At 52.4% G+C, this 27,547-nt stretch overlaps 1 protein-coding gene across 3 annotated transcripts in view; it reads right to left on the bottom strand.

Moving 5' to 3' along the window:
- Window positions 1-27,547, bottom strand: part of LOC116837931 (discoidin, CUB and LCCL domain-containing protein 1-like) — a 63,612-nt gene that overhangs the window by 31,057 nt on the left and 5,008 nt on the right. For all 3 annotated transcript variants that reach the window (XM_032802845.2, XM_032802846.2, XM_032802847.2), the window contains exon 2: window positions 17,273-17,494. In XM_032802845.2, coding sequence (XP_032658736.1) covers window positions 17,273-17,494 — 222 coding nt within the window. The remainder of the gene's footprint in view (window positions 1-17,272; window positions 17,495-27,547) is intronic.

Here is a 27,547-nt window from a genome sequence, read left to right as displayed (position 1 = left end):
TTCCTTTGGGGTGTAGACGGTTCCTTTCCAGACAACTGTACCCCTTTCGGGAGAGTGATTTATCTTGCGTACCCCAAGTTTCACCTCCACTTAAACTACTTGCTTACAAAATTGGACATAAAGTACAGAAGTGTCAAAGCCACACTATTACTGACACATTGCTGACTTTCTCATTTTTACCATATAATTATAAAATAAGTCAATTGGCATATAAATATTGTACTTACATTTCAGCGTATAGCATATAGAGCAGTAGAAACAAATGGTTCTGTATGAAATTTTAGTTTGCACTGACTTCGCTAGTGCTTTTTTATGTAGCTTGTTGAAAAAACAAGGCAAATCTCTAGATGAGTTGATGTACCCCCTGGAAGAGCTCTGCATACCCCCAGGGGTACATGTACCCCAGATTGAGAACCACTGCCTTACACAGTGCACTTTCCTTCACAACCATAAGGGCTAGAAATTTAGAGCCAGACCCTGAGCTAGGGTAAATCAGTGTAGCTGCTTTGACATCAGTGAAACTAGACTGGTTGACACCTGCTGAAGATCTGGCCCCTTTTCTTTAACTTAAACCTTAAACTGGGCATAATTTGAATCGGGGGGAGATCAACACGGCAAGGGGGCTGGACCAGCAGAGCAAGAGTTTGTCACCTCTGTCCTGAACTAAACAGAAGACCCCAAATTCACTTTGCTTCTGACCTGGCTGGAGCCTCCCCGTCTCTAAGCTCAATGGCTGGTGCCACTGAGTTCTGCATCAGTGGGGAAAATGCCATTGCACCAGCAGTCCCTTCCAAGTGTGCGCTGACTCAGGCCAGCTTCCAGGCCATCTAACCAGGCCAGGAGAATGGCAGGTTCCAGATCTCTCTCCAAGCAGCTTGGGGCCTGCTTGCTCCCAGAGCTGGAAAAATATCTGCACTCCTTCGGGTTTCTGGTATGCAAGGCAGTGGCAGTACAAGACTCCCACAGCGGCAAGACTCCCACAGCGTTCCCAGAAGAATTTCTAATGAGGGCCTCTTCTTAATTACGTCATGTCTGGGAATCGGGAGACAGGCGATCCTAACCCTCTGCTCTTATCAGGCAGCCAGAATCGCTCGCTCCACGTACTGGATGGACACACGCACTGGCTAGGCTGCCCCTGTGTAAACTACCCTTCTTCACTGGAAGGAAAGTCCACCTCACAAATGCAAGCACAGCCAGTGGCTGTTAAGTTGTCTGATGGCCCTGGAGGATGGGGACAAGACTAAGGCGGCATCTGTTTAGGCTCCCTGTTCCCACCTTCCTCTTTGGACAAACCAGACCCAGCAAATAAACCCTTCAGGCCTCGAACCATTTAATCCCAGTGAATTTGCCAGGATGTCTCTCTGATTAAAACCCTATGGGAAGAATCTGTCCTGTCCCTTTGGTTCCTAGTGGGGCAGGTTCCCACATCCTCAAACCACCGGCTCTGTTCTTCCCTTCACCTCTTTTTGCAAAGTCTTGGTAGAGAGGCCAGGGGCTGGATGGGTCATTCTGCTTTATTGTATCTGCCCATATCTGTTGTATCACCCGTCACCGTGATATCTGGGAACTGTCCAGAAATGCATGGAGCCTCAGGACCAGCAGCGTGCCATGGTCCATGAACTCCCTCTGACCTCTAGGGATGGTCTCCCGAGGGCAGGGTGGAGGAGGCCCCGTGGCAGGGCGTTTGTGCAGGCTTCTCCTGCCCCAGCCTGCCCTGCCCCTGGGGTGCAGATGGAGGATGTCACTCCCCCAACTTGTCCCAGCCCTGTGTTCAGTGACATCAACAACACAGTGCCCTGTTCTCCTCTCCCGGCCGCCAGGGAGGAGCGTGAACCAGGAGTGACTCTGTGGAAGTCCCTGGGCTTGACTCTGACCTCACACAGTCTTTCCACCAGAGTAACTCTGTTTAGCTCGGTGAGTGGTTCTTGATTCACTGCAGTGCAAGAGCAGAGCAGAATCGGGCCCATTATAGGGACAGTTTGTTTAAATATTGCCTTTCCGTCGAGGTCCAGCCCACGCTCATGCAGGACTCTCCTGTTCTGCCTTCTGGGTTTGCTTCCCGCAAGAGCCTCCAACGTGCTGATAATGCACAAAACCTTTCAAAGTGACAGCGCTCTGATAAAAATCTTAGGCCCAGGTCTCAAGACTGGCCTGAGCACCCTGGCTCCTTGCAGTGAGTGAGGGTAAAAGCACAGGTGGCTTTCTGCCACTTTCCCACCTCTTCCCTGATCCTTGAGACTGCTGGAGGCCAAACCGCACTCAGGGCAAGTTGGAGCAGCCTCATGGCTGCTCTAACTCTCACTGGTGGGTGTTTTGCTGGCCAGGGCTCATGAAGCACATCATACTCTGGCCCCCTCCCTAACCCCAGCCCAACCTGTAACACCTCCAACACCAGGAAACCAAAGCAACCTCTGTACCAGCTGCAGATTCCTATACAGATCAGGCATTACTTTAAATCTCCTTTATGCTGCTGGACTGGTGCAAAGGAGGGGTCAAAGATCCATCCCTTGCATTTTAAATCCCTGGCCTCTCCTGTATTGCTAATAACAGCTTCAGGAGACTAACCGCGGAGCCAGTTTAAATAGCGAGGGTCAGAGCCACAGCAGGTGTAAGTGGGCCCAGCTCCAGTGACTTCACTTTCACTAGCTAAGGATCTGGGCTGAAGTCTGGAGGAAAGGCTGGGCAGGTCCGTGGAGAACGTGGCGAATTTGAGGTGATCTGAGACGATCTGCAGATGATGAAAGGAAACCATAAAGCTGGCAGACACTTCCCACACAGGGGAGGGGTCCAAAAATGAGACATTATTCTCTGAAAAGGAGGTTAGTGGAACTCAGGCAGAACTACTTGATGCTGAATAAAGAGCCAGGAAAGGTGATCCAGGCTTAAACATAGAGGTGGGTTCAAGCTGTTCAGATCAGGGTCTGTTCTGGTTCAACCCATTACAGTGGACAGCGACCTTGTATAAGTCACTTTACTGCTCTGTGCCTCAGTTTCCCCATCTATAAAAGAGGGAGATTTATATTGCTAAGTGGTGGACATGGCTTAGTTCCCATTTAGAAAGTGGTTGGAGGTCCCAGTGGAATGTGAAGGGTGGTTCTCTTCACAGCCTGTGTAACTGGCAATAAGTTTTCTGTGGCTAGATAATTTTTAACTTGATTTACATATCTCCTCAGCTGATGAAAGGCTGAAGCCCAGGGGAAGCAAGACAAATTTAAACTAAAGCACCTGACTCTCTCTCTGTAGCCTGATTGGTCACTTCCTGCTGAATCTTCCCCCTCTCCCTTTCTCACTGTGTTTAAGAAGAGCTCTGTGTAAGCGTGAAAGCTGGTCTCTCGCACCCACAGAGGTTGGTCCAATAAAAGATATTCCCTCACCCACCTTGGGAACCAAACCAGCTCCAGCGCCTGCAACTTGCTACAACACTGCCAGAGACACTCGGGAACTGTTCCAGGAACGGTTGGAGGAATTCTCTGCGACGTGCTGCCTGGGCACTTCAACAAACCCTGGCAGCGCTCACATGGGCAGAGGGTCCTTCAGCAAGGAATATCACACCTGTCAAATACCGCGGTGCTCATTCCAGGCGTTGGCCCTTATAGCTCTGAGGACAACAGGAAGGACAAAAGAGGAAGAATACGCTCAAGGACAGTGCAATGGGTTGAGTCAGGACTTCTAGGTTCTATTCCAAGCTCTGACACTGATTCACTGTAGGAGCTTGGGCAAGTCACATCCTCTCTTTGTGCCTCAGCTTTCCTATCTGTACAATGAGGACGGCATTTATTTTCCCACTCCTTCCAAGATCGACACTCTTCTCCATGAGGTCCACAAGCCTTCGTCCTTACCTCAAAGAAGCTATTCATAATTGCTCATTTAAAGGCAACTTGAGAGGGATTTATTTTTAAATGTGCTTGTGTCAAGCCTGGAGGACGTGCTGGATGTCTCAGGGATGTTTACAGTGAGAATGTGCATCGTAAATGAAATGGTGTCAGTGTTGAACAAAGAATTCCTTACTCCGGAGAGTTCATTAGGCATTTGAGTTAAATAAGCACTAACCAGAACAAACTATGGCACCACTGAAGTCAGAGTTCTATTAATTTTACATCAGGTGAGGATCTGGCCCAAAGTTTTAAACAATCTGGCTAAATATCCCTTCCCCTCCAAATTGCTCAGCTTCTTCTATCCTGGCTCTTGTGATGTTGTCATTTGATGAGTTCTGCGGTCACTACGGAGTCCCAAAGGGTAGCTAAGATGGGAATTTAATATATCAAGCAAAGGGAATGGAGGCAGGGCAGGGGTAACATGCTGTTCAGGACACCCAGAACTTTGAGCCGCCGTGTTCTGTCTCTGCCTCAGCAAGAGAGGAGCTTTCTTGGAGATTCGAGTGTGTGTCAGCTCCCTGCCATGCCAGCCTGCCTTTCTCATCGGTAAATTCCTCAAGACTCTGCCAGTCTTCAGGCAATCTGCAGTGCGCTCAAGTTCCCCAGAGACATCTCTCTGTGGCATCCAGCCCTCTCCAGCAACACTCCCAGAAGTTACTCAGGTTTCTTGCTCCTTTCAAGGGACACGGCTGCAACTTGTTAATACAACAGAGGGTTTGGCAAACAGTCTTCTTTCAGTGTTGGTTGCTATTCAAAGTAAAACAAGTAATGATGTCAAGGAGAAGGCATAACAATAGTACTGTGTCGGGCCTGAAAAGCGTTGGGTGACACAACGTAGTGTGTAGCCTGTGTCCCAGCGGGGAGGAAATGAGACCCTGAAAATCTTCCAGGCCTGCTTTATACATCGCAGAGAAGCAAAAAAAAAAAGTGAACCCAACTCCAGTGCTGATTCCTTTGTGGGTCACTTTTCAGGGACCCCATCCCCAAAGGAGACAGATGCTCTGAGCACTAAAATCACCAATGGCTTCTCAACCTCTCTTCTTCTCCAGCAGCCTCCAATGCTCCAATTCTAGAACACATACCTCCCATCTACTCTCGTGCCCCACAGCCGTCCCTTCCAAATGGATTTCAACACCCCTCTGCCCACCTGACTCTCTTCTCGCAGGCTCCGCTTTCCTGCTGAAAGCTGCCAAGTGTCACATGCCTCAATGGCAACAGTGTTTGGATTTTGAAACCATCACTGGGGGGGTGGGGATGGGGGAGTTGAGAAAAAAAGTCCTGTTGAGTTATTGCTTCCGTCTCCCCAGCCACAGCGATCAGGGATACAAGAGGCTAATGCGCAGCTCGCCGGCACTGTTAGCAGAACCAGTCACGCTGCAAATAATCTGTGTCTGCACCTCTGTTCTCCACACAAACAGAGAGAGCACCACGTGTTGTAACCCCTTGGTTCACTGTGTTACGTCTTGCTCTGCTAGTGGCTGGTGTCCACACAGGAAGATAAGAGCCTACTACTGCTACCAGCTAATAGTTACCACTTTAGCTCAAGTGGTAGATGCCTGTTCCAGGTTCAGTCCCTGCTGGTGCCCTGTAGAGTGTGTGGGAGGAGTCATTGTATCAGCACAATGCCAGTAGTCTACACAGGATTTGTGGTAGCTGTTTATAAGAATTTAGGGCAGGCCAAAGGGACTCCAGTGAGCAAGGGACACACGCACTGTTGGTCTGTTCAGGCTGTAGTTCAGAAGTGCAGCTGGATTCCTCGCCAATGCTAAGTTCTCGCCTACCAGTATTCCTGAGCAATGCTTTCCAGCCTCTCTGGTTGGCTAGCAGACTCCGTCCCATCTTGCTGGATGATGACCTGGCTTTGATTATACAGGCCTTCGTCACCCCCTGGGTAGACTACAGCAATGCAGTTAGTTGGGCTGGCAGCCATCAGCCCTGGGGAAACACCAACTAGTACAGACCACTGCAGCGTGTCTCCTCTGCAACACTGGCTCCTGCCTGCACATCAGACCCGACCTTTGCTCTCTGCGCTGGCTCCCTGTCTGATACCAAAGCTGAAGGTCTCTGCCCTTGTCTTCATGGTGCCTGGGCCCAGCATGTCTAGAAGAGGCTGAAGTTCAAGGATGGGGATTGTGGTTTGACAGCTCTGCTTCTAAGGACCAAAGGGACTTTCTACCAGAAAGCTCCTCTGGGCAGGAGACTGAGCTCTCCGGGGCAGTGGTCTGAGGCTGTGGAATGAACACCCAGCGGAACGAAGGGCCATCACAAACCTCCCACTCCAGGTGCTGGACGTGCTTCTGCACCCTGCCTTTGCTAACACGCACAGCAGCATGTCGATATAAACGTCACCCAAAAGCCTCCAGTGCAGACATGAGTCTCCCCCAGGAACCAGAGACAGATGATGATTTTGTGCGGCACGCCCCCCCCCCGCCCTCCTCAGCACTCCTGCCGGGGAGCAGGGTTGGGGCATGGGGGCGCCCAATTGGCCGGGGCCCCTGGGGATGGGCCCTTTTGGACCAATGGCTAATCCATGAGGGAGAGAACGAACCACGCACGAGACAGAAGTTAGTCCTGTCGCTTACTGCAGGACTGGAAGGTGCTTAGATACTACAGGGATGAGGCTGGGAAAAGGACCCGACAACAGGAGAACCTAGGCTGCCCATCAAACAAAGTGTCCTAAGGGTGTGAGCTGGTAGATTGTGGAACAGGCTGTTATTGGGGAGCAGGTGCAAGTGCCATTGCTTGAGTCACTTAAACCTCAGGACCGCGCATTGGCCAATGCATTGCAGGGAACCATCCTCGGGTCCTTCTGAGCCCTGCCTGTCTCTATCTCCTTTGCAATCTAAGAGCCAACTCTAGGCGGACGGGCATGACATGTGGCCTGGGGGTGGGATGCGAATGTTAGGGATGCCTGACATAGAGACATAATGATCCAGCGTAAGTCCGATCAGTATCTCTGGGCCCCTCCCCCTGAAGTCCACAGAGCTCAGCATTTCGCAGCGCCAGACGCTGGTGGTGGACGGTGCCAGAGCAGAAGCCCAATTGGCAGAAGTACTGAGCACCAAGAACCACACCTGAAATCAATGGGAGCGGCGGGTGCTCAGCACCTCTGAAACCAGACCTGTACTGCAGAAGGAAAACTCTGAGACAAGTCAATCCGACTCAATGGATCTGCACCTGGGATGGATTTGGCCCCTCCTGCTTTGGGCTGCATGGACCCCGGCAGTGGCTAAGTTTACTGGGGGAAGAGATCAAAGTTCAGCCCCCCACAAACATGGGAGGAATTCTGATTAAAAGCCCATGGGTGGGATAGAAAGGAACCCTGTAACCTTCCCCTGCCCGCAAGCCCTCCCAGGCTACAGATGAGTCAACCCAAATTTGTGCATCATTAAGACCTTGTGTCCCAAGGCGAGAGAGGAGCCTTCAGCTGTGCTTTCTGTGAATGATGAGGGGGGGTCCTGTCTGAGGAAAGATTCCCCTCTCCTCCATCGTTCGGCCAGCCCTCTATTACAGCCAGATGGCGGCATATGACACATGCTGTACCAGATGTTACGGCGTTACTGACGTGTTTGGTATGTGCCGATTCAGGCTAGAAACTCCAAGCTGCCCCAATACACAGGGCTGCTCCCTTCAGGCTGTCAATGCAGCAGAGTGAGCTAACGCCTCTGCTCTCTCCTGCGTTACATTCGGTTCTGCTGCAACAAGCAACCGGCAAGGTCACGACTGCGGGGTCAGTAAATCAGATCCAGGAAGTTTAACCCTGCCCAAAGCTAGCACCAAGCACTTTGTGTGTCGAGCCGGGGCCAGGAGGGCACCGTAGCTAGACGGGGGTTTGTGACATACAAGAACAGTAACATTTAGCATGGCTATTATAGCACGTCTTCTGGCAGGATCACAAACGGCTCTGCCAACATTAATCTATCAGGGACTTGTCTATCTTATGGTTTTCTCTCTCTATAGCAAGGGTTCTCAAACTGGGGGTTGGGACCCTCAGGGGGTAGCAAGGTTATTACAGGGGGTGTCACAAGCTGTCAGCTTCCACCCCCAAACTCTGCTTTGCCTCCAGCATTTATAATGGTGTTAAATATATTTAAAAAAAGTGTTTTTAATTTATAAGAGTGGCTCAGAGGCTTGCTATGTGAAAGGGGTCACCAGTACAAAAGTTTGAGAACCACTGCTCTATCGAGCCGGTTGCTGTAGTAACTAGTGACTTTCCCCAGCCCTCTCAGGACACAGGTGAATATTATCTTCCCAGTTATGCAGCTGGAGAAACTGAGGCACAGAGCGGAGCAGTGACTTGCCCCAAATGAGTCAGTGCAAGAGCTAGAAATAGACCCCAGGAACAACTGTTATAATCACTAAACATCAGAGGGCCCAATCCTTCAACCAGCTCAGGTTGTACACTACCTATGTCCTTCAAGCTTTGTGGGCATTTGTGGCTCAGACTCCACTCACAAGGCAACACGTCACAAAACACGAGGCTGCAACATCCAGTCTAGCCAAGCTGCACTGAGCACACCACCAGAGATGGGATGGGGACAGAGGGGCTTTCGGTCACCTTTGCAGCCCCCAGATCCGGGAGCCAAACTATAAGGACTCAGACTACGAGCATAAATCAGAGCAGCCTTAAGGCTGCTCTAATTTAATTGGGTGCTCATGGCCCTGGGTTTCTCCCAGCAGCAGGGGATTGCCAGCTATAGGGACCTTCTAGCCTTGCCCATTTCTCCTGGATGTGCTGCCTGCCCTGCTACGGTGCAGCAGTTGGAGTTGGGCTGGGGGTCTGGCTTGCTATGTATATATTGCTGTGATTCATCCGAAGTGGTGCCAATCACTAGCCAGAAGCGACATCTGAGTCAGAGTGAGTGAATCCCACATCCTCATCCTGCTCAAACAGCACTTCCAAGAGGCTTGTTTTCCCAAGGACAGTGCCAGTGAGCAGAGCAGCAGGAGGAACTGGAAGCCCCTCTTCCAACCACAACACTGACCTTGTCCTGTCCTCGGCCCCTCTCCCACTTGAAACCAACTTTTCCACAGAACTTCCCAATCTGCTGAGCCCCGAGGGGCCCTCCCAGCTGTGCCTGCAGAGGAAGGGAGCAGACTATTGAGTTTAACCCTCTACAGTTCACAGTAAGCGATAACAACAGTGATTTCTGGGCCTGCTCCAGCAGGTTGGGATGTATGAGAGTATCAAAATGCATGAATCAGGGCCCAAATCCTGCCAGGTGCTGAGTGCCCCCAGCTCCTGCCCAAGCCAATGGGGGTTCATTGGCTCCGTGTGCTGTCCCCCTCTAGTGGCTGGTACACATGTAGGAGAAGAGTCTGCTACTGCTAGTAGCTAGACAGAAGCTAATCCCTGCATAGGCGCCGACTTCCCCTCTGCCCAGTGGGTGCTCGACACCTTCCCCCTGGCCCTGGCCCTGGCCCTGCACTGCCTCTTCCTGCCCCAGCATGGCCCTCACCGTGCCCTCATTCCACCCCTTCCTTCCCCAAAGTCCCTACCCTGCCTCTTCTCCGCCTCCTCCCGTGCCCTCCCAGAAAGTCCAAAGCGCCGCCAAACAGCTGTCAGGTGGCTGGGGAGTGGGAAGCGCTGGGAAGGAAGGTGGGGGGAAGGAGGCAAGGAGGGGGGAGCTTGGCTACCAGCCCCGGGAGCACTCACAAGTCGGGGCCTGTGAATCCCTTAGTTCAAGTGGCAGCAGCTCAGGCTTCGGGTGAGGCCTCCCAGCTTCTATCCCTGTTTCTCAGCCTCAGCCCCTTTGAAAATCAGGCCCTGCCCTTGTCAGCTGTACAACTTCCTTTCATGCAGCATGGCCAGGTGCTAGAGGTAAAGCTCTAGGCGCCACTCTCGGGTCCTTCTGAGCCCTGCCCGTCTCTATCTGCTTTGCAATCTAAGCGCCAACTCTTGGGGCCAAATCATTCAGGTCTCGGTGACGCCATTCCTGTCCCTGGGGCTGCAGCCTTTGGCCCTTGCTCTGTATTTCTCTAGCAGCACCACGTTTGTATTAGTTGTACCTAACTCTGAACCTTCTGGGGCAGTGTGTGTGTGCGCGTGCATGTGTGTGTGCAAGCGAGGGGGGTGTATGTCTGAGTGTGGGTATACATACAGGAGGCGGGTGGAGATGCACGTCTCCCGCACGCTCCAGGATGAATGGCCGGTGCAGCAAGCGTGGACCAATTCTAAATAAACTGTTTCCGGTGCTTGCAGTGGCCGGGCAGACAAACTGCTAATCCTCCCTCAGCACAGAAACTTCGCTGAGGAGTCAAACAAGGGTTGTTGACTCCCCCGGCTTCCTCACCCCCATCCCTTCCTCTGGCCAAGGGGAAATGGGGTTGGCTGTTATTCTTATGAAGAGACAGTCATGTGGCAGCCCTCTTACTGGAATCTACAGCCACACACAATGTCTGGGAACTCGCCTGAGATGTAGCGTTAGCTGCCTCCTGTGCGGACCTCCTTGTGTTGCAGCACCAGAGTGTGGGCTGGGCTGAGAACAGAAAAGGAGGCCAGTGGAGCTTTAGGAATGGCAGCAGCAGTGGCTACTGCAGCTGTAACCCACACACCTCCTGGGTGTGATGTTCTGTCCCCTCTCGTGGCACCAAGACCACTTAGAGATGAAGAAGTCAGCTCTACAGCCTGAGCTAGGGGCCACATGGCTTTTGGCTCATGCAGTAGAGGCTCATGCATTTAGCTCTGGAGGCCCCAGGTTCGATCCCGCCCACCAATAACCAGGGTCTGTCAGTGTTACACAGCTTTAAGGTCTGGAGTGCTCTGGCTGGCAGGCTGGTCAGCCGGAAGCAGGATCATTGGAGGGGCTCTCTCTGGTCTGTTCTTCATTGCGTGGGGCCAGATGTCCAAAGGAACCCAGGACACCACAGCTCCCATCTCTCCCAGGAGTGATTACACTCTTCAGATCTGCTAGATGGTTCCCAATGGGGGCTGCAGGATGCTGAGCTCTAAGGAAAACCCTGGCCCTCATGGCAGCGGTTATCTGCGGCTGGTGGGCAAGATCTACTGATGGATCACTCCCTCCCATTCTCTCAAACCTGCCCCCCACAGCACAGTGTGGCATTCTCTCTCCATCTGGACTTTCTACCAGAAAGGTAATGTGCTGATGCTCCTTGGAGATCATCCGGCGTAGGAGCTCGGCGTTGAGGAGAGTTGGGATTGTTCAGGTGGGAGCCCAACGAATTGCCAAGTGAGTTCACCAAGGAATGTCCCTCTGTGGACAGTGATCACGTGGTCGCCAAGAGCTTTGGTGGTGGGATAAGCTGGCCAGTGATGGACATAAACTGAATATCCAACCAGACCACCTTAATGACCTAGCCAGAGATGGATTCGGGTCGCTCTCCATCTGCAGAAGAGGCTACCTCCCTTTGGGACTTGCCATGCTGGAGGATGGTTCAGCACTGGCGGTGGGGAAGGCTGACTCAGCTAGATCTTCTCTAGCCTGTGGGACAACGCAAGTTGGATCCTAGCTTGCCCTGCTGTTGGTGTCACGACTCTTGCAAAGACCGGCTGCTCCCCGGGGCCGGAGCACAGTGGCGTGAAATCTCTCATTCCACACCGCTTGCCTCAGCTGTGTGGAGTTTGCCAGCTGTGTAATTTCCCACAGCAAACAAAACCCAACCATGCTAAGGAGACTGGAGCCAGAAGCTGTTCTCCTGTCCCAGCAGCGTGCATCCTGCCGCTCCGAGCCCCAGCTCCAGCAGATCTTCCACAATCCGAAACCCTCTGCAACCCGCTGAACACAACACGCAGCCAGGAAAGCTTTGCTCCAGGCTAAAACTTGGCACAAAAGTCCCAGCCTGGGAGCAAGGATCTGATTATCGTGTTTGTGCCAGTTGGGAACAAGAGCCAGTGTGGGGTGAGCCATATGGGCAAAAAAATCCAAGCGAAATTTACACTCTTATAGCCAAAAAATGGCTTCAGTGGAAAGGCTGCACCGGTCACGAGCTGACCTACTGGGCCAACTTCTTTGTTGGTGTAAATTAGTGCCTCTCCAGCTCTATTTAGAGGAAACCAGTGACTGTAACCCAGCGTTCCTGAGCAACCCTACAATAACAAACCAATGTGCACATGCATAAAAGAAAGGGAATTTTTAAAAGTATCACAAAGGAGACCAAATTCCATTTCAAGATATTATCAACAGATAAACAACCCATGTCCAACGGAGCAACCCCCCCAAAACACCCCCCTACCCCACTCGAGAGAGAGGCCCTTGGAGAGTGATCGCTGCCCTGTGGCCCAATCCCTTTTGTCCAGTAGATCAGGCCTTGCAAGACGCATTAAAAATATACTGGCCACAACCCACACGCAGCAAATGGTTCCCTGATTTGTTACCATATATAGGCGGGGGGAGGAGGGGGGATGACACTGGAGCCCAGGGAGGCTCCATCCCAGGGGTGTTGCAAACAGCCTGTGAAATGTCAGGAAAATGGCAAGATCTCGCCAATAGTTTAAAACATAAATCTGTCTTCCTCCTGCTGCTGTGAGTGTGTGACTCCATGGTCAGAGCCGCCCTTGGCTGCATGCAGTCTGCTGCCCTTGTAGCTGGGGGACAGCATGTGTGACTTTCTGCCACCTCCTTGCTCTCCCAATCGTGGGGGCCCCGCAGCTGCTTTAACTCATGGCCGCCTGCAGTGGCCCCCAAGGCCCGTTGCAAAGGCTGAGGATTGCTGGAGCACAGCCGGCTCCAGCTCTGCTCTCCTTCTAGCATGGCCCTGTGCTGGTGGCAGTGGGGTATGCAGCTTACAGCTGGATCCATGCCACCAGGCAAATCTCCCCTTCATCAGAGGAATGCCCAGTGGCTGGGGCTCAAAGCAGCCTGGCCCAGGGCCATGAATCTAGCCCACCAACCTTAAAGAGAAGCTTGTGCTTCCCTCCCATGCTGGAATTTGGTGCTCTCGAAAGGGAGACCAGGGCCTTGTGGGACTGACTGTTCCCTTGCACTGCACCGTGTGTTGTCTTTTACCCCTGGGCAATCTGAATGCACCTGCCCCAGTCAGCTTTATACTCACTTAGGACAGGTGGGAAAAAACCTCATAATGGACAGTTAAGAAATAACCTACCCAGAGCAGAAAACACTCCCCAACCTCGAGCCACTGATGACTGCCTTTGCCCTGAAGCAGCAGGGTTTACACTCAGTACACGCTGTTTGTCTTTCGAAGGCAGCTGTGGATTTCACATTTCTGCTCCCCATTCTTGGCCTCAGTGAGATCTAGTGGCAGGGAGTTCCACTGGCCAATCACACACAACATGAGAAGAGTACTTCTTTGAAATGTGTTTTTTGTATTTTCATTATCACCACATCCTCTATACAAATGTGGGGGCTGGGAAGTGATGATCCCCAGCTCCCTGAGTACATCACGGGCCAGGTTTACTGCATGTCGGGTGTGGAGCTCCACTTAAAATTGGCCCTTAAGTGTCACAGTGGGAGCACTTGAATATCTGGCTCTTATTTTGGTGCCTAAAGGGGCACTGAGCTTGAAGTCCGTCTCTCAGGTGACACAAGTACTCCTATTCTTTTTATGGTACTTATGTGGCTCTGTTACCCTAGTAGCTGCGAACCTCACTGTCTTCAATGTATTTGCCCTCCTACCGCCCCTAGGAGGCAGGGCAGTATTACTCGGTTTGCCATCTCTGCAATGGGGCGAGGCCCAGAGACACTTGGCCCAGGTCACACAAGAAGCCCATGGAAGAGCAAGGGCTCCAAGTCATAGTCTAGTCCCCTAAGCACTGAACCATCCTGCCTATCCTCACACCCTGGTACTATTGCCCTTTAAATGAGGAGAGCAGGCTGGCCCTGACAGTCAGGTCACGAGTGTGGGACTTGGGAGACCTGGGCAGAGTCCCCACTCTGCTACAGATTCCCTGCGTGGCCTTGGGTTAGTTACTTAACCTCTCAATGCCCCCTCTGGGCAATGGGGATGATCGCATTGCCCTAGGCGCAGCGCTAAGGAGAAGCCATTCAGGACTGGAAGGTGCTCCGATACTAGGCATGGAGGGCGTAGAAGTACTCGGAGGGGTGAGGGTGGAGGAGACCGAACACAAAGGGTTTTTAAAAGAGTCAAAGCCAGGAGAGGTAAAGCTTTAACTCCCATGTGGGCCGTGCCCGGTAACGCCGGGAGCTCTGCAGAGCCCTGGGACACCCGGGGCGGCTTTAAGCGCAGGCAGGGGTATTTCGGAGTAGGAAAGAAGCCAGGCGGAATGGACTCTTTTGGCAGCCACAGGGCCCTTGGCAGCCACATGTGGTTCTGGCTCCTAAACATTTACTCAGCAGTTCACACGGAGTGAACTGCGTCTGCCAAGAGAAACGGAGCAGCAGAGGTGACCTGCCAGGGAAGAGAAGTGGAGTTTGTGCCCTGCTTTGCTCCTCTGGGCTGGAGAAAGGGCTGAAAGGGGGTCACCCACCACCCTATCCCACCCCTGCTTGTTCTTTACCTTAGAAATACTAATGGCTTAGAGCAGAGGTGGGCAAACTACGGCCCGCGGGCCCATCCTGCCCAGCTCCCAAGCTCCTGGCCCGGGAGGCTCGTTCCCGGCCACTCCCCTGCTGTCCCCCCTCTCCTGCAGCCTCAGCTCACTGTGCTGCCAGCCATGCTCTGGGCTGCGAGCTCCAGAGCCGGGGCCTGACCCGGTCTCTGTGCTGCGTGGCGGCGGCAGCATGTCCTGGCTCTAAGTGAGCAGGGGGGTTGGATAGAGGCAGGAGAATTTGGGGTGCTGGTCAGGAGGCAGGGGTGTGCCTAGGGGGTGGGGGGGAAATGGGGTTGAATGGGGGCAGTCGGTCCCGGGGGCAGTCAGGAAGGGTGGGTTGGATGGGGGCAGGGGTCCGGGGTTGGGCCATCAGGATGAGAGGAGAGGTTGGATGGGGTGGTGAGGGATCTGGGGGCGGTCAAAGGGACGGGAGTGGGGGGCAGTGGGCAGGGGTCCCAGAGGGGCTATCAGGGAATGGAGGGGTTGGATGGGGCAGGAGTCCCAGGAGGGAGGGCAGATAGGAGGTAGGGGCCGGGCCACAACCCCCTCCCCAACTGGCCCTCCATACAATTTACGAAACCCAATGCATTCCTCGGGCCACAAAGTTTGCCCGCCCCTGGCTTAGAGGGATTTCATGCGCAGGCCCTGGGACTAACCTGTCCCTGCCCAGCTAACTTCATCCCATGGCAGGAGCTGCTGTGTTCATGGCATTTCCCAGCAAGGAGCTCCAGCGCCAGGAGCGTCCGAGTCGCACAAAATGCAGCTCAGCATTAATGACCCCTGCAAAAGTGGGGAGCTGCCAGTATGAACAGACATCTCCAGTCCCTCTCCAGGCAGGGGAGCAGTATGTGGCCCCCACACGAGGCGATGGAGGAGATGGGCATGTGAGGTGAGGACCACGTACGTGGGGTGCATCCCGCGGTGTTGCGTGGGCTGGGGGGAGGCGGGGCAAGGCCAAAATATCTACTGCTGCAGGGCTCCTTCTATCCAGCCCCATAGAGTCTACCCACCAATGGAGCTGCAGCAGCCTGCACAGCACAGCTGCAACGCTGGGCTGCTAAACTCTGCGCCAGATCCCCCACATCCAACTTCACAGCTACAGTCAAGGTCACTGTGGGGGTTGCACGAAGGGAGCCTGAATTACTGGCTACCAAATATTGAGTAAAATACCATCCCGGGGATTTGTCCTTCCTCTGAACTCTTCCTGACAGGGCTAAATACACTGGGGGGCGGGAGAGAGCCCTAGAGAATAGACTGTAGGAACAGTCCCGGCCCTGGGGGGTGGACTCGGTGATTTAATAGGCATTTTCCATCTCCAATTTCTATGGTTATTCAGAGACACATTTGATTTCCCTGCAGCGACCCTCTCCTGTGTCCCTTTGACTGAGCACAATAGGGTCCTCTCTTCGCTGTGCACTGAGCTTCCTGGCTGCTTGTCACTTTGTGCCTCTTTGTCGGGCAATTCCCTTCCTGCTTCAGGCTGTGCCACTCCGCAGTTAGCTCCGTTTCCTCTTGGCTCGGGGCTGGTCGCCTCCCCCTCCTATGGCCTGGGCAGCCTGTTGCGTGAGTGATCAGATTCTGGGAAGACAGACATCCCCCTGGCAGAGATTTCCAAAGGTTGTTTCTCCCTCCCTCCACAAGGATTTCTCTGCAGGCAGCCGCTACTCTGCCTGACAGGTCAAATCCCTCTTACATCCATTAACTCTCCCCCCGAAAATCCTTGCAATATTTGGGCAATTTCTCAGCAAAGTTAATTAATTTGCGGACACATCTGTTCCCATCCCTGCATCTTTTCCCCTCTGTCATGACCCCCCACATCCCATATAGCTCCTCTGTAAAAAGATTTTTTTGAGCTTCTCCTTATTTAGGATTTTGCGTAACCCTGGTTACAATCCTTCAGTCGGATCTGAGCCCCACTGGGCTGGGGAGGGGTCTGTTCCCAGTTGCAGGCTAGAGACCTGGTAGCTCAGGCCTTTGATTGCTAGATCGTGGCCAGAGGCTGCAGGGCTGCGTGTTTTAGTTTGGAAGCTGGAGATGCTGCAGTCCCACTGAGGGCACCTGAACACCAAAAGGCAGCAGAACTGGCAGAACGACACCGGCCGGTGGGTTTCAGAAGTCAAGCCACAGCCCGTGGGTCCATACTCCGTGTGTCACTGGGTGCCTGTCCCAGGCCATCACCTGCTGAGAGTTCTGGCCAGGGTCAATGGAGAAGGGGCACCAAAGGGCGATACTCTTTCAGTCCATGGGCTCCACCCCGAACCTAGGTGATTCCTTTGGACAAAGCTGGTGGCTCAGTGGGGATCGCAACAAGGGTTCTCTGAGCTGGGCCGCTGGGAGCAGGACTGGCCGTACCCTCGCGGAGCATTGGGCGCTGAGACCCCTGGAGTTTGGCATCTTGCCAAACACCTGCTCAGGCAGAACCCCCTTGAAATGAACAGGTGGCATTGGGAGCTGGTGGGACAGGGACTGGGTCTCCCTCCCTGTTTGCCCAGCACTGAGCATCCTGGTAGACTATAATAATGGATCAAGAACCTGGAGAGCAGGCTGCAGCCCAGGCAGCCCGGCGTAACACTGTGATTCTCCCCTGTGGGGGCTAACTCACCCCTAACGGCTTCCAGTTCTCCTCCAGCCATGCTGCATGCAGCCAAGGGGTCCACACAGCACAAGATCCCCGGCTCACCCCCACACTCCTCTCCGTCCAGTCCTGCTCCCTGCACGGATCCCTGCTAACGCTGTGCTCTGGGCATGCAAGGGGGGTGCATGGCCTACCCAAACCCCACCCTCCCTGGTACTGCAATGGTTACACTTCACCTGCGGCGCTCTACGCCCACCGAGGGAGGCAGGGAAAAATCCCCCCCGTACGCCCTGTAATGTCGTTCTGTGGTTGCCTCTGTCTGTGCAGCAAAAGCTGTGCCAGGGAAGTCCTTACCGCGGCTGGTGCCATCGGAAGGGGATGAGAGCAGCAAGAAGCTGGATGCGCAGCGTTTGGAGGATTCGATGTCCATGTCCCCGAAGGCCAGGAGGAGAGAGCTCCCTTCGGCTGCCTGGATCCTCCACTCGCAGGCTGTGTGATTGGGATACGTGCCAGGGTAGTTCTTGGAGGTCAGCGTCCCACTGTGAGGCGTCAGCACGGTGTGACCACATCCATCCCCTGGAACACAAGGAGGCAGGGTGAGAGGCGGCCGGACGCATTTCAGACACCAGCGGCGCACGTGCCTCTCTCAGCTGATACATCGGCCATGATGCAGCTCAACCAGAAATGGCCCCTGCGGTCCAGGCACTAACTGACCCCTCAGAGTCAAGGAGCAGCCAGAGTGGGGTTTCAGAGGGGTAGCTGCGTTAGTCTGTATCAGCAAAAACAACGAGGAGTCCGTGGGGCACCTGAGAGACTAAGTTTCTACATCACTAAGAGTCTCTAAGGTGCCCCACGGACTCCTCATCGGTTTTGAAAAAGTAGGGGAAAATGCTGGTCTTCATTTCTCCATGTCTCAGTTTTCCCACCTGCAAAATGGGGGCAGTAACATCCCCCAATCTTGCAGGACTGTTGGCAGCATCAATTCAGCAGTGTCTGTAATGTGCTCTGGTAGCTTTGGTGGAAGGTGCTACAAAAGATCAAAATCTGTATGATTTCTTAGAATTACTAATAACCACTAACCTCTAAGGACTTGTCTACACGGGCAAATAGCCCAGAGTAGCTCATATGCAGAGTTGTTGCAGCTGTGTGGGTCCCAGGGGATGAGAGAGACAGGGTGGAGGAGGGAATATCTTTTAATGGACCAACTTCTGTTAATGGGTGAGACGAGCTTCCGAGCTCCACACAGATCTTCTTCAGGCCTGGAAAAGGTACTTAGGCCGTGTCTACACTAGCGAGCTTACCCAGCATGGCTGTACCAATGCAGGCGAGTGGCTGGAAGGTCACTCATATGCTGCTCACTGCTGACAGGAGAGAGCTCCCCACCGACACAGCGCTGGGCACGTACCACTTATGCTGGCGAAACGTATGTCGCGCCGGGGGTGTTTTTTTCCACACCCCTTAGCGACATAAGTTTTGCTGGCATAAGTGGTCGTGTATAGCCTACAGGGAGAGGGGCTCTAAGGAATACAAGCAAAAGTGTCATCTACCTTTCTCCTCTTCAGACGTGTTCAGCTACAGATTTCAGGGCTTTTAAAATCAACTTAAAAAAAAAAAGTCATTGGAAACCAATGCGTGTGGATGAGAAAACAATCCAGTGACTCACTCCTGCCCTATCTATTTGGACGCGTGTCTCTCTAATCAGTGGGTTGTCTACAAATGTTATTTCTTGTTCCAAAAGACAATGTATTGCTTCATTTCTCACCACATGTGTGAGACCATTGCATCTGCTGTTTTCCCAATAGGTTTTAATGTAGAATCGTGCCAGTGATACAGTTTAATGTTTTTAGAAGGTCTCTTTCTATAAGTCTATAATATATAACTAAACTATTGTTGTATGTAAAGTAAATAAGATTTTTAAAATGTTTAAGAAGCTTCATTTAAAATTAAATTAAAATGCAGAGCCGCCTGGACTGGTGGCAAGGACTTGGGCAGTGTGAGTGCCACTGAAAGTCAGCTTGCGTGCTGCCTTCAGCCCACGTGCCATAGGTTGCCTACCCCTGTGATAGACAAAGGATGGTGGGGAAACTGAGGCATGGAGAAGCAAAGTGATTTGCCTGGCAGAGGCAGGAATAGAACCAGTAACCCTGACTCCTAATCCACTAAACTGCACTGCCCCTTCTCCCATACCTTTCACCCAAAAGTACACTACAAACTTCAGTTGCTATGGAAATGTAGCCTTCTTTGGGTTGGGACAATACTTGCCTAACCTCAGGCGTTTGGCCTGAGACTCAGCCTCCGATTCCCTTCTCGTTTGCATTTACACTCAATGACTTCATCAGAGCTATTCCCGATTTCCACCAGTACAACTGAAAGGAGAGTGAGGAGTCCCCGAGATCTCAGCACTGCAGCTGCACGGGTGTCATTTGGACCGATTCACCGCCACATTACTCCAGTATTACACCCCGGCCTAACTCCCCTGAAACCAATGGACATCCCCTTTGTCTCAGCCGTTGAATTTAATGGAGTTCACTGGCTCAAAGACGAGTGACAGAGTGAAGAAACAGGCCCACTGCGTAAAACAGAGGAGGACTACAGAGAGGGGTCTGGATTAGACCAGCTGGAAAGCGAACGCTCATTGAACTCCCAACTCCCACCATTCTCTAGAGTCACTTAAAATATTTTCCTCATTAAACATCCTTTTCTGGGTAATTTTTCAGGCCATAGGGCCAAGAAACATCTTGGGAACTAGAGTACGGGGACCAGCAAGCCTTAAAATCCCAGATTTTTCAGTTCTCCCCTGTGGCCAGCCATGGATGAGATAAAGAAGCTGGATGATCTTATAGCTAAGGGACTGGGGCTGGGCTGGGACTCGGGGCCTTAAACTCCATCCCAGAGTCCCTGTGCGGCTTTAGGTAAGTCATTTAGGGCGAGATTTTTAGAGCTATTCATTTCTCTCTGCCCGTTTCCCCACCCACCCTTTGTCTGCCTTGTCTAGTGAGACTGTGAACTCTTCAAGGCAGGGACTGTCTCTCTCTCCTTGTCTGTACCGTGTCCAGCACAGTGGGGCCCCAGTACTGGTTGGGGGCCTCTGGGGCCTATTGCAATGCAAATAATACACAGTGAAAAGAAGTCACTTAGGCCTGGCATGTGATCTAAAGGGGAGGACACACAACTGGGAGTCAGGACACTGGGGCCAGTTCCTGGCTGTGCCAATGAGCTGCTGGCCACATAGGCGCCGACTCTGGGGGTGCTCCGGGGCTGGAGCACTCACAGGGAAAAATTAGTGGGTGCTCTAAACCCACCAGCAGCCAAGCTCCCCTCACTCCCCCTCCTCCCCTCCTGAGTGCGCTGCATCCCTGCTCCTCCGCCTACCTCTCAGCACTTCCCACCCGGTCGCAGCCAAACAGCTGTTTGGCAGCGTTAGCACACTGCAGGAGGGAGTGGGAACACGTCGCACGCAGAGGAGAAGGTGGGGCCGGGGATTTGGGGAAGAAGTTGGGGAGGGGGTGGAGTTGGGGTGGTGACTTTGGGGACGGGGTTGGAATGGGATTGGGGCTGGAGGCAGGGCGGGGGGGTTGAGCATCCATGGGAAAGTGGGGAAGTCGGTGCCTATGGCTGGCCAGCCACTTCGCTGCTCTGTGCCTCTGTTTCTCCTCCCACTCTTTGTCTGTAAATTCTCCAGGGCAGGGCCTGGCGCTCGCTCTGTGTACATACAGCACCGAGCACAGTGGGGCTCTGATTTTGATTGGTGCCTGTCGCTGCTACTGTGATACAATGATAAAGCTGGGCCTGGCAGCTGTTTGTTTTTGCCACTGCCTGAAAAACTTAAAACCACACTGCCCTTCCTCCTTCCAGCTTTCTCTCTGGCAGCACTGACATGTGGTTAACCAAAATTAGGAATTCTATCACTTCATACATTACAGCTCTGCCACCAGCCACTGATCACAGACGAGATACCATGGGCATAGGAGAACGTTAACAACACTATTAGAGAAAGCAAGTTGGCTCCCTCTTGATCTTTGCAAACTGAGTTTGGCCCAATGAAACCAGACTGATCACTTTCACTTCCCATTCCTGGTCAGTTTCACTTTCTGGGTCTCCTGCACTACCAAGCTTTTGTGCTTGCCTGGTTTCCCACCCCGACAGAGAAATGTTTCCACGTAGGGAGAAAAAACTTGATTTGGTTTAAATAATAACAATGTCTAAAAGCCCACAGCAGGAAAAACCACTCTTCATATTCACTTTCACGGCCTGATCCAAAGTCACTGGAAGTCTTTCCATTCATTTCAGGGGACTTTGGCTCAGGTCCTTGTCCCTTTAAAAAGAGGAACTAAACAATTTGGGGCTTACACTAAATTGACGGTGCCCCTTAAAAGCAAAACTTGAAGAAGGAGGGAGGTGACCAGGATTCTGCCAAGATGTTCTATTCCGGGGGTGGGGGGTGGGGTCTTTTCATCAACCACAGACTGGTCCTGGCCAATGGAGGCTGAGTGTTGTCTCTGGAGCTCATTCTTTGGGTGGGTACAAATCAAATGCTTCTTATCAGGAGGAGAAAAGACTCCATTATCCTCGCGCAAACGGGTTCGTTGTTTATTTCCGCTAATGCTGAGGCTGCTGGGAGCTCATGAGCCAGGCTGCTGTCCCAGCCAGGACACCTGCTTTTCAGCCCCATAAAGCCACCAAGTTTTGCCAGCCACCCCCTTGGCAGCCTGTGGTCCGGAGTTGCCATAGCACACACTGGCTGGGGCAAAGCCTTTAACAGAGGAACCTCTGTGTGGCCAAATATCAATTAGGTCCCTTCTCTTGCATGTCAACTATTGTGCAGCCTGCATTCCAAATGAAAGCAGCCGCATCCAAAACCAACCATCTCCATCTATTGGCAGCAGGACACAACGGAGACACTGAAGGCGTCCCTTTGCTTGCTTGCTGTTCCCTTGGCTTTTCTCGGCCTCTCGCAGGGAGATGAGACCCCAGCACGCACAGCTTGAGAAAAACCTTCCTGCGAGAGCTACTTGTGGGAGGCCAAATTATTATTCTTCGTCCATCGGCACACACTTGGCTCTTGAATGCCAAAGCAGGAAGCTCCTGTGGTCCGGAGCAACCTCCGGCAGCCCTCGCAACACCATCCTGCTGCGAAGGAGGCTGGCCAGAGGGAGAGGAGCGGACAGCTGTGTTCCGGACAGTGCTGCATTCACAAGCAGATGTAGGGCTTGATTCTAGTGTCATGGAGTTCGGGTGACACACCTGTCCCTCATTTCATTGATCCATCTTAGGCTGACCACCTGTTCCTTATTTTAAATGATGTCCCTTGACCATTTTTAAACATTAGCTGAAGCTTAACGACAATTGCACAGTGCACTAGAGGACAGTGGAAACGTATAAAAATGAGAGAAAAATCCATGATATGCTAAAGGAAATAGTGTTTCCCTAAAATGTCCCTTAAAATAAAGTGTTGTCCCTTATTTCCATCCAACCCAGGTGGTGGGCCTACATGGCATAAATCAGGAGTCACGCCGCTGACCCGATCTCTCCAAACCTGTCACTTCCCTGGTTGAGTAAGCCAGGAGAATAACATCAATTCTGGGGGAGTCAATGCCACTGCTCCAAGCTCAGATGCCCAAAGTGGATTCCCACAGCTGCTAGAAGCAGGTCCTACCTGTCAATCCCAGGGAGAGAGGAGGAAAGGGGTGTGTTTTCCCTTAGGAAAAAATAGCTTGCAGAGGTTTACAGTCAATTTGGAGCAAAGTCCCTGATTTCCCCATAGAACAGGGAAAGTCTGGACTGTTACAAGAGGCAAGCTCTCTCCTCCTGCCTAGCTGATGAGCCCCCCGCCCGGTCGCTAGGCCCGACAATCGCTAGGCAGTGTTCAGCCTCCTCCATGATTCATTGAGTCCCTCTTTGTGAGGCAGCGCCAGTGACACTGGTTTGTGTGCGATGAACTCCTGCCCACGAGGCGCTGAGCTCAAACCACAATCTCCTTTCACAGAAGCCTGCAAGCGGCTGCCAGATGGGAACAACTGCTGGCCATGTCCAGTCCCGCAAGGCGCTGGCAGCACTTTAACCAGGGGCTCCTGCAAAATGGCCATCTCCCCCCTTTGCCTTTGAAATGCCACGGATGGATGCCAGGGGTGTGCGTAATGCAGAGCAAGGCGGGTGAGGAACTGGGGCATCCAGTTTAAAATGCTCTTGCCCCACCCAAGGGCAAAGGCAGTATCCCCAGGCAGACTCCTCCAGGAGCTTGTGCTTTGCTGGCTACATTTATACCAAAAAAAAAAAAATCCTGGGCCAAATCTTTGACAGGTGTTAGCTAGTACAACTCCCCTGATGTTGGCAAGGCTGCACTGATTTACACTGCCTGAGGATCTGGCTCAAGCTGCATTGCTGATCATGTCAGCTGGCCTGTTTTGCAGTGAAGGGGCACTGTGGGGGAATCCTACAGTGACAGATCTGGGAATTTCCTACACTATCTTTGGGAGATCTCACTGTATTAAGATGGTGGATCATTGTGGGCTGCGGCTTATCTGTAATTCCATGAGGGAGGAAGTACAGTGTGGGGTAATGCAGACAATTTCACTCAGGTTCTAACACTGCTACGGAGGCACCCTCACCTGGAGAGACCGGCATATATTGGTTCAGACTGGATTCTCCAGAGACCAATGGACGAAGAAAGGACTTTTGGATGAACAACCCGAGTTTAAACTGACGCTGGGCCTTCTTTTTGATGCAGCAAATGGACAGATCCTTCTGTCCAAGAGGGGCATCCATCCTTAGGGAAGGGTTGGAAGGACTGACACCTGCCAGAGCTTAAGGTTGGAGTTGGACGTGATCTCTGGTAAGCTTATTAGCATGCATGTCGTTTCTTTGATTGTTTTTATATGTTTTCTCTGTCATGCTTTTACCTTAAGAATAAATGTACTTGCTTAGAAAGAGGTGTGGGGTAACATAGAGCTCTGGGCAATTACCTGGTCATTGCCTTTGGAGAAAGCAAAATGCAGATGCAGGCCTTTTAGGCAGTCTGGCTTGCTGGGGATATCACAGTGCAGGCAGGGAGCTGTGAAGCCTGGAAAAATCCCAGTGCAGAGGGAGAGACGCAGGTCCCCATCCAAGAGGGGTGAAAGCTGGGGAGCAAAGAGCCTAGAGTGGTTGTCTCTGTCGGACCACAGAGAGTGTAGCCTTAACTTTGATGGTTCCCCAGAAGAAACATTGGTTGAGCTTTTCAAAGCCGATGGCGGGATGTCCCCACATGACCCCCATTTGCCAGCAAGTGGGGGTCGCTGAATCCCCTCGCGGGCTTTGCAGATCTCAATCACTGGGCCTGATTCCCCTCTGCGTTGCACCCTGCATTACCACCGACACCTGTGCTCAGAGAGGTAAGTCCCTACCACCAACGCATTCTGATTGAGCAGTGTTCTACACTCATGCTGATCAGATGTCACGGATTAGCACATGGTGCAGGGTGGCGGCCAGCCAGGCTCTTCCTGTCTGCTATTTGGTGCACTCTTGGCCAATTCGGTGGCACAGAATTTGCTTCTCAGCAGTAGATTTCTGGATAAGGGGGAAAAGCAGGAGGTGCGGTGACATTCCCACCACCCACCTGGTATTTGTATGGGAAAGTCCTCTCTAGCAAGGGGGGCTTAACGGAAGCCAGAGGTTTGGGGAGGGAGTGGGGGTAACAATTCCATCAGCGCAAGGGAGGTGACCTCCATCACCCCTTTATTTAGGGCAGGAGTCGACAACCTTTTAGAAGTGCTGTGCCGAGTCTTCATTTATTCACTCTGATTTAAGGTTTCACGTGCCAGTCATACATTTTAATGTTTTTAGAAGGTCTCTTTCTATAAGTCTATAATATACAACTAAACTATTGTTGTATGTAAAGTAAATAAGGTTTTTAAAATGTTTAAGAAGCTTCATTTAAAATTAAATTAAAATGCAGAGCCCCCTGGACTGGTGGCCAGGACCTGGGCAGTGTGAGTGCCACTGAAAATCAGCTCCCGTGCTGCCTTCGGCAGATGTGCCATAGGTGCCTGCCCCTGATTTAGGGGGTGGAAATGTTACCAGCGAGTTAGTTATAACTGGAACTAGGCTGAATCAGACACAGTGCCCTAAACGGGAAAGTCTCCCTGGTCCATTCCCAACCTCAGCTGTCAGGTCATCCCGTCAATTTCTTTTTGAGTTAACTGGAAAAAAAATCAATGTAATTTTCTCCTGACAGGAAGCATAGCACTTTTGGGAATTGCTGACCTGCTGCACAAATTGAAGACGCAGATGAATGGGATTAATGTCATAAGGTTAGAGTTTAATCAAGACTCAGGCAGCAGGCGAGGGTAATCTGCTTGGCCAGCGTGATGCCGAAGTATATCCAAAGCGCACTGTAGATTCTGGCCATGCGCCGCTGTGGCTGTGTTATCTGCTGCCTTCCAACTCCCACGGCAGGAAGCATTTTTGTTCCAGAGCAAAATGCCTGGAGCATATTTATAATCCAATAAAGAGAATGAGTGGGGCAGGGCGGAGAGATAGCAAAGGAACAGTGGCAAGAGATGTCCGGTTTGTGGGCACCCGTGTGGGGGCTGCCCAGCCACTGGCTTTGAGAAGTCAGAACGGGCTAATGGGGATTCACCGGTGTTGGAGAGGACCTGGCTGTCAGGGGCTGAACAAACCCACTTCAACAGAAGACCAGAGACAGGCCAAGGGGAAGCAACTTCACACTTCTTTTTTCATCCCCTTAACCAGGCCCTCCTCAGATACCAGGGATGCCCTATGGACTGCAGCTCCGTGTCCTAGAGCAAGTCAGTGGCAGATTTAGGAATAGAACCCTGGAGCCCTTGCTGTGCCTTAAGCCAGGGATCCGGCATCCCCTTTGCTGCCCGTGTTCAGACAGCAGAGTAGGCAGCTCCTAATCTGGGGGGAGTTTCTCCCTTGTCTGTCTTGGCTGCAGAGGTGCAGGGTTGCTTTTGGAAGAGCAGTGGTGGGATGGGAGATGGAGGTAAGGGTTAGAAGAGCCGCCATCACCCCTCCCTCTCCGCCCCTGCCCCCTGAAGATCCTGCTGCTGCAGCTCAGAGGAATATGGAGAGAGAGGGCCAAGAGGAGATTGACCTGGGAAATGAGGCGCTCTGTAAAAACATCCAAACCCTCCCTAATGCACATGCTAAGCACACATGCCAGAGATAAGCCGAGCTCCACACTTGTGGCCGGGGATTTAATTTCAGGACTCTGCTGCTTATGAAGATGCTATCGGGTGTCTGATAATTGAAAAATGAAAACGAATAAGGCATTTAACACTTGGTGCCTGGGGAGCCCTGCTGATTAATTACACCCCACTCTCCTTGGGGCTCTGGGCCTGTTGTAACTGGAGCAGGGAGAACGCTGCTGAACAACGATCATGAATAGTCCTTCCCCTTTGAACAGCTGGTTAGTTCCCTTCCCTTTCAGTGGTGCGGGCTAGTGAAAAGAACCCTAAACTGGGGCAGCTGGAAGACCAGCTTTCTGTTCCTGGTTCTACTACCAACCTGCTCAGTGACCTTGGGTAAGTCCCTTCATCTTCCTATCCCTCTGTTCTTGTCCCACTCTTTGTCCATTTAGACCATGAGCTCTTTGAGGCAGGGGCTGCGTCTCTCTATGTGTATGTACAGCTCCTAGCACAATGGGTAGAGCTCTGCATATCCACGGACCATCTTTGCGGATAGTGGATCAGATGCAGATACAACCATGCAGGGCTCTACTCACTGGCGGTGCCTGGCTCGTGGTGTCCAGATTGGGCAGCCGGGGGGCCACAGCATGCTCAGGGCCAGAGGCCAGCAGCCAGTGGCTGGGGCTGGGCAGCAGGTCGGAGTCAGGGTTGTTCAGCACCCGCTTGCCACGCTGCTTCCTGTCCAGCAGCTCGGGCCCCTCGAGCAGCACCAGCATCCCCACCATGGCCCGGGCTTGGCGGTATCTGAATTCTCGGGGACTAGATGGCTCAGGAGACAGGCTCATAAGCCATTACTGTTCTCCTATAAGACACCAGATGCAGCCACTGTTAGCCAAGAGTGAAAGCTTTCATGAGAGCTCATCTCTGACATGAGTTTGGTGGGTCTCAACCCAATTCTTAGAGAGTGAGTGTCCACATCACACAACCCACTGCCACTGAGTGACAGAGAGACCACAGTCCAAATGGGCCCTGGAGACTGAACTCTCCTCTTATGTCTACAGGTTAGGGATGAATGGATATTGGTGGGGTAGGCTGGGACTGGCAGCCTCAGCAGTGCCCTTGTTGTGCTGGTACCTCGGCTCCTTGCTTCCTGCGGTAACCGGGACACTCTAAATGACACACAAATGTTCTTCTCCCCACAAAGAGGGGATTTGCGGGAAAGGCTCTTTGTATCCCGGTGACCAGAGCTTAATCATTTCCTGCTCCTCTCACCTGCCCTAGTCATCCATTTACCTGCTGCCTCTGGAATGCAAATTTCCTTGATCAGCCTCTTGGGGTTTGCAAGGGAGCAAGCCAGTGAAAAGAGTCCAACAGCTGTTATCCAACAAAGGAAAGGAGCAACTGTCTTTCAAAGCATCCAGTCATCTTCATCCTTTCCCCCTTCCATAGGGGCTTCCACCCAAGGATTCATACAAGGGATCCAACCCTCCCAGCTCCTGTC

Source organism: Chelonoidis abingdonii, chromosome 25 (genome assembly GCF_003597395.2).
Source record: "Chelonoidis abingdonii isolate Lonesome George chromosome 25, CheloAbing_2.0, whole genome shotgun sequence".
Classification (NCBI taxonomy): Eukaryota; Metazoa; Chordata; order Testudines; family Testudinidae; genus Chelonoidis; species Chelonoidis abingdonii.
Note: the sequence above shows the minus strand (reverse complement) of the source record. Positions and strands in the feature narration are given on the sequence as shown.